We start from the raw sequence: 7,465 nt of genomic DNA, 5'->3' as shown, positions 1-7,465 counted from the left end.
TAAGAGTTCATTCCTCATGACTAGATTTAGTAGTGGCCAGCCCCAAAAGTTATTAATGTATGGTAGGTATGAGTGATGATGAATGCTGGCACTTTGATACATTAGTTATTATTAGATATGTTGCCAGCATCATTGTTCAAATATTAGTTACTGTTATATATGTAGACACTCGCTTTGTGAATGACCAACCCCCTAAAAGTGGGTTAGCTTGTGTGGTAGGTAGTACAAGTGCAGATGAATGTTGGCACTCTCTGAAGCATCACTTACTGTTAAATATGTAGATAAAGTCTTTGTTGAAGCACTATGTAGTAATTGTTAGGTATGTAGACAGTGCGTATCTTTGTGAGAGCCATTTCTTTCTCTAATGCTTGCCTTGGTTTCCACGTAAAGCTACCGTATTTTAGGGCAACTAAGCCTGACTTAAGTGATCATCCTCTCAAAATAAGTCCTGTCCAGCACAGAGAGTGAAAAATAATATTTGGAGTACTCCACTTACTACGATTCCCCAACGAGACACAGTCTCTCACTCACTCGCTGGTCCCCCAGCAAGGACAGACTGTCACACTTGGCGACCATGTTTACTTTGTGACGTCATGAAAACGTCACAAGGTCACGTGAGTGAAAATACTCTATTGGCTGATGCCGACTAAGATGTCCTATCAATGAGGACTGGTGTGTCTGATTCTGCCTGGAAACTCGGCAGGATATGATAGGGATGGGTATAGAGGAGTGAGTGAAATGATGAGAAAATAAAAGCTGTCAAAATGGTCAAATAGAGGTGAGGTGAAGGAAAAGGACATGGCTGCACATGGAAAGATATAGTACTAAGGAGAAGAGAGCTGCAAAGTAAATGGAGTCAGATTCGGTGAATTTCCATCGTGACTTCTGGTCAAGCTCGAGCAAAAACTAATGAAGCTAGGAAGGCGTGCTTGGTGGCAAATGAAAGCTCTATTAATACAGATTAATAAGGAGAAAAAAAAAATGGAAAGCACTAAATAAATTAAAAAGTTATAAGCAAAAAACTAGGACGTGTCCAAATCGCGGCAAAAAGGCCGAAAAACAGGCTATTTTGTGACGGCTCGACGACAAACTTTGGAATCAAGCTATCAAAAACTCCTTCGAGCTGGTCAAACTACATTGTCAAGAGGGGCTACATGCCAAATTACAGCCTTCATGAGGCAATAATAGCAATGCCACACTAGACACAAACGGCAAAGTGTCTGGAGTTCGTCAAAATCGCTCTCAAAAGGGTTTACGTTTTGAGCTCTAGTGACGAAACTACTGGGAGTAGGGAAATGTTATGCATCATATTGGAAAGCACATTGGTAGGGCTAAATTATTTGTTAAATAAGTTTTTTGAAATTCTCAAAATATGAGTGGATTTCAAGGTTGAGAACTCAAAAATAGTTTTTTTTCAGAGTTGTTTTTTTTGCGAATTTATTCGATTTTTTACCCTTTCGAGTCATTTTTGAGCCTGGTCGCTTATTAAAAAAATATAGCCCTTTCATTTTGCCATTGATTGATACCAAAAACATTTCTGTAGCCCCAGAAATAAGGGAGTTATGACGATTCGCACCAAAGCGGTTGATTTTCCAAAATTCGTGGCTTAATGACATGGGCAGGGGCAAATTTCCTGTCCATAGTGTAGGGTTCACTGAAAGGCTTCATAATGTCTATCATGGGATATATTATATATGGCAGCCACTCAAAAAAGTGTATGATGGGAGACTTTCCAAACTCTGCGGGGCAGCACTGTGCCATCCAGTTCCTTGGTGTGAAGATGAAAATGCAATACCTTTCATTTGCTTCTCGAAGAGGGCTGTGTAGCAAATTACTACAATATTTAATTCAAATAATGCAAATAATTTAGCATGAAACTATAGCAAAGAAGAAATCATCGCTCGCCTTGCCTGATTTCTTGCAAAACAGCCATTGTGTGTAGAGCTGGGTGGCTCAGTGGATTTGGTTCTTGCCCAGTGACTGAGAGGTGGTAAGTTCAGTCTCGGCTCACACCAGATTCCCAGTGATAGAGGTAGTGCTCTCTTGTAACTCTGCTTTCTTAATCATTTAATCACTTTTAGATATAAAACCATTGTAGGGAAATCCTGGCAACTTGAGGCTTCCTTGAATCAAGACCAATATCGGTCTCATGTAGGAATAGAGGAAACCTGAGGAGATAAGAAGAGGTACTGTATGTCAGGAGTCTCCATGAGGATACTGAGGGCTATTCCAATGCAAATGTCCTCCAACCTGCCTACCAAGCCCTAAAGCAGCTCTGCTCTGAGCCTTCCTCTCGGGTGAACACTGTTCGAACAGATAGTTAGTTGCCTTTTCTTCAATCATTTGATTATAAAAGAAGTATTCACTTCACCATTCTATATCTATAAAATACTACTATTCTAAAGTATTCTAAACTCAGCTTTCAGTTATCATTAATAGTAGAAACAATTATTAACTGCAAATGCCTTTTATTCAGTTAGTAGTATACTAATCCAAATATGCATTTTATAGTATACTACCAAAAGTTCCCTCATCATTATCCACTGTACATGGACACTCTCATTCATATATGCTGTACAAGTCTGTATAGTTCCAAGACTTTATACAATGAATTAAAGAATATTTCGTGCAATTACATTTATAAATTTACATATGTGGTCGAGTGGGCAGGGCTTTGATGACTAGTATTTACTCTTTGTTACATACTAAGGTTCCTAATTTTTTATTTTACAATTTCCACAAACGATTCAATGGTATTTAAACTGGATGGCAAAATATGTATTATTAATCACAGTTAAAAATCAACAATACTTTATTTAACTATTTCCAAATTGCAAGTCTAAAACACTGCATTCTGAAATTATGGTTTATCAATCTTCCTTGAAGTGAAGATTGACTGTATGAAGAAGTTCTTATTTTTCCTAAACAGTGATAATGTACAATTCAACTTTGAAGTTCACACACTCCATTGTTAAAGAACATGGCAAGGAACATATTATGCAACAAACTGTACATCATGATGCTGACACCAACAGGAAGGCTTTCACCAACAACCTGCATCGTGGACCTCAAGATTTGAACTACCTATTACTAATAGTACATCACTGTGTGGGTGTTATGACACTACTGTCACTGGGCAGCATAAAGAAATACTAATAAAAAAAAAAGTTTTCAGGAGGCATGTCCAGTCTTACTTGGTGGGATGGTCCTTGACTTTTGGTGTGGTGGGAGCCTCCACAGGACAGATTACTACCAACTGCTGTGCTACAACTAATGAGTAGGATCACCCATGGGGATCTTATTGTGGCTCCTGCTGCCACTCGACTCCACATGACACACAGCATAGCACTAACTTTACACATAGTACCACTTGGCAGCCACTTGGCTAAAACACTAAACAAGGCAAAGTAACAAAATAAAGTTACAAGGAGCAACTAGCGAGACGTTGAGACAAAAGATCAACACTGCATTGGCACTGCTTGCTCATTTTGCCGTAGTAACTATGGCACTATCATTCATACAGGTAGTAAAGTCAGATCATACAGACTTCATGTAACTAGTCACTTATTGTACATATTCATGATTAAACAAAGTTTATTTGGTCAATTTGAGAACACATTTTTTATATATAGTTCATAAAAAAAATATGAACAAACCTATGGCTAATTCTTATGAACCACTTAAAACCTAAGACATAACAGGAAATATATATATTTATATATGTGTATATAAAAAAAATGATTTCCCTAAATTTCAATAGACTGAATGTAGCATAATGACCAGCCAGATCAACAATCAGAATATTGATCTCTCACACCACTTGAGGTACACCGACACAGCTCGATGTGCTTGTGCAAGAGTTATGAGGTCATACAGCGACTTCCCTTGCAATTGCAGATATATGGCAGGATATATACGTCATGAAATAATTAAATGACGTTCTTAAAATTTTCTAGGTGATGATAACAAATGGGAAGCAGCACTGCTGTTAAAATGGAATGCTTCACACTGCTAGACTCAACAGTTTGATATGTGAGCTCCTGTCCCAGCAAGTTAACAAGTGATTGTGGCACTTCCATTGAATTTTATACTTTTCAACAAGCTAAGTACTAAATTTTGTTAATCTGATTCAAAATTTAAACTAGGTGTCATTCTAATCAATTAAAATGCTGATGAAAAATTTGTGTACATCCTCATAATTATGTACAGAATGAGTTCTATTACTGGTCTGTGAGGACAATGGAAATACTTTACCCCACACCTGGGAGCACTGCATCTGCCAGACAATGGGACTGTTGCAATGATTTGGTTCAGAGAGGGACATAAGAATCCCAAATTGGAGAAGATAGATTAGGGAGGACTTAGTTCCTGACATATAATTTGATAATGATGACTGATGATCGAGCAATTAATGGTTCATGGACTATTTTGGGGGCCCATGCTATCCCAACACTGCTGTGAATCTGTACTGACTGATATGACCAAAGAGGGAAAAGTAACTGCTCTACTTTCCTCCAAGAGAATAATGTAAATGTGAAATTTTCATGGATCAGACATTGGCACAATTATAAGGAGCAAATGAACTTTTGTTCTAACAACACATGGCTATTAATATCAAGTCCCATCCTGGCAAGGAAACCAGATGTTTAACAACAACTCTCAAACTGTATCCAAACACTGGAAGTGAATACTGTTTTCTTGTCATCTATTTTCAATGCTATACCTGCACTTTCATATAAACTTTAATACTATTATTTCATTAACACCATGTCAGCTACATGACAGTTTATTAATGAACTTTATCAAATGGAATATTTCACATTTAGCCTATCAATGGTGGGGTGGCTTTAAAAAAATCTAACTTATTAAAAACATTTTAAAAATTATTTTAAAAACAAATATTGCTGCAATTTATTTATAAGAGCACAGATAAAAGTATCACAAAAGAAACATTAATTTATAATTCCAAACTGAATTAGATTGACCATAGTTCCACTAATAACCCATAGCTTCTTTGGTAAACTCTCTAAAATACAAAATTTACAATTGCAATATTCAACTATGAACTGGCAGCCAGCTCACTCCAGAATTATGCAATCTGACTATATTCTCAATATAGAGCTGTAAGCACCAGATCTGATTTATTATAAGCTTTGAAATTAATATTGTAGCCTAGAAATAATAAATAAGTAAGATGCCATTACATAACATATCTGGTCAACTGAGTAAACTGGGCCACAGAGACAGGCCATTAGTGCCTTGGATGAACCACAGAAAATGTGGCAATGAGATTTCTTGTGAATTAAGAGATTAGTTGCAGCAGAAATGCAGCTGCAGGGAGTTAGGGTCAAGTTTTCATGATAAACATAACCCTTTTTGTTTATTATTAGCTATATCCTTACCCAAGGCAGAAGCAACAGAGCTAAGTGTAAACAAACTAAGTTATGCTTACCAGGAAAACCCAGCTTAATATCAGACCATGACATAATCTTCTTTCCCTTGAAACAGGAATGGAAACTGATCAATCATAGTCTGGATGATGTCTTCAATATGTGGACGTTGAGACTCAAACTCAGCAATGTCTGAGAACTGCAATGTGTGGAGCAGAGTTGGCCACCAGCAGATGGCCAAGTTTTTGCTGTCCATTGAGTTCAGTTTACAGTTTTCAGCCACCCTAGTGAAGGAGAGAGAATGAAAAAAAGGTTCAATTAGATGAATTGATGGCCCATACAAATTAAAAACAGACAATTACAGCACCTTTTACCAAAGTCTGTCTTATGAGAAACTATTCCAAGAGTAGATTATGACATTTTATATTCCTTTATAATTCTAACCATTCTTATCTTCTTAGGTACAAAAAACTTATCATGCTGCCACTGAGGAGTGAAGCCAAGTGCACAAAATCCTTCTTCCTGCCATGACTGCATTGTTTTTACTTTATCAAGGCTCTTTTGGAGTCCTCACCCAGTCTATAAGCAAAATTAAGCCCCTGCTGCTATTGTTGATAGTATTTATTATGTAAGACATGCTGATTAAGGAATAGAAAGATTTGTAGGGTGGTAGTGGAGAGTGAGACAACATGGACAGTACAGGAGCAAGATATATTGGGTGCCTTTTTTTTTTTTTTGGTGTGTGTGTATTTACCTAGTTGTGAAATACAGGAAAAGAGCCGTGCTAGGCTCCATAATGCTTATTATCCAGTTTGGCTTTGAATTCATGAATCGTTTTTGCACACACAGTCTCCTCGTCAAGTCTGTTCCATGTTGTTATACTTCTGTATGGAAAACTGTACTTCTTGACGTCTCTCCTACAGTCGCTCTTCTTCAATTTCTTACCATTCCCTCTTGTCTCACTCTTATCACGTACCACAAAGTCTTCCCTGTCTAATTTCTCCAATCCCTCTTGTATCCTGTACAATGCTATTAGATCCCCTCTATCTCTTCTTTCCAGTGTTGTTAGTCCCATTTCTCCAGTCTTTCTTCATAAGTATGTTCTATCAGAGTTTCCAGTAGTTTGGTCGCTGCTCTCTGTATTCTTTCCAACTTTCTAATTTCTTTCTTCAAACTAGGTGACCACACTAATGCTGCATAGTCTTGTCTTGGATGTATCATCGATGTTATTAGTTTCTTCGCCATTTCTTCATCTAGATATGTAAATGCTGCTTTTATGTTTCTATGAAGATTGTTTGTTTCCCCAGTTATCCAATTTATATGCTTTACAAAGGATAACTTGTCTGTTATGATCACTCCCAGATCTTTTTCCTCAGTTTTTTTCATGATTCTTTCATTACTCACGAGAGTAGTTCCCCGATATTCGTCTACTGCTCCATCACACTACACTTCTTTGTATTGAATGTCATTTCCCATTTGTGTGACCAATCGCTTATTCTATTGCAGTCTTGTATGTGGAACTTTGTCGAACGCCTTCTTGAGGTCCAGATAAATGCAATCAACCCATCCGTCCCTTTCCTGTATTTTGTCTGTCACTCGAGTAAAAACTCAGTAAGTTTGTCACACATAAGCGCCCTTTTCTAAATCCATACTGTTTACTTGTGATTAAATTGTGTTCTTCTAGAAATCTCGGCCATTGTTTCTTTATCACTTTCTCTTATATTTTACATACTACACTGGTCAACGATACAGGTCTGTAGTTCAATGGTTCTTCCTTCTTTTCACTTTTGTATATAGGGACCACTTCAGCCCTCCGCCACTCCTTAGGCACTGTACCAGTTGTTATTGAGCATTTAATGATGTCATATATCGGTCCAACCAACTCATCTCTACATTCTTTCAATTTATACCCTGAGACTCCATCCGGTCCTACCGCTTTCCCCTCTTCCAGCTCCCCCAACAATATATATATCTCCTCTTTATTTACTGAGACTTCTTCCATGCGAACATTTAACTTGTTTTCTTGTGGCTCGTTAAATATTGATTCATTAGTAAAAATTTGCTGGAACTTTTTG

General features: G+C 37.4%; 1 protein-coding gene across 18 annotated transcripts in view; it reads right to left on the bottom strand.

Moving 5' to 3' along the window:
* Positions 1–2,448: 2,448 nt before the first annotated feature.
* The window catches only part of LOC127007533 (rho GTPase-activating protein 190-like), a 134,923-nt gene continuing 129,906 nt past the window's right edge, over positions 2,449–7,465 (bottom strand). For all 18 annotated transcript variants that reach the window (XM_050878688.1, XM_050878687.1, XM_050878699.1 and 15 more), the window contains one exon: positions 2,449–5,674. In XM_050878688.1, coding sequence (XP_050734645.1) covers positions 5,473–5,674 — 202 coding nt within the window. In that variant the 3' untranslated portion in view covers positions 2,449–5,472. The remainder of the gene's footprint in view (positions 5,675–7,465) is intronic.

Source organism: Eriocheir sinensis, chromosome 35 (genome assembly GCF_024679095.1).
Source record: "Eriocheir sinensis breed Jianghai 21 chromosome 35, ASM2467909v1, whole genome shotgun sequence".
NCBI classification, from domain to species: Eukaryota; Metazoa; Arthropoda; class Malacostraca; order Decapoda; family Varunidae; genus Eriocheir; species Eriocheir sinensis.
Note: the sequence above shows the minus strand (reverse complement) of the source record. Positions and strands in the feature narration are given on the sequence as shown.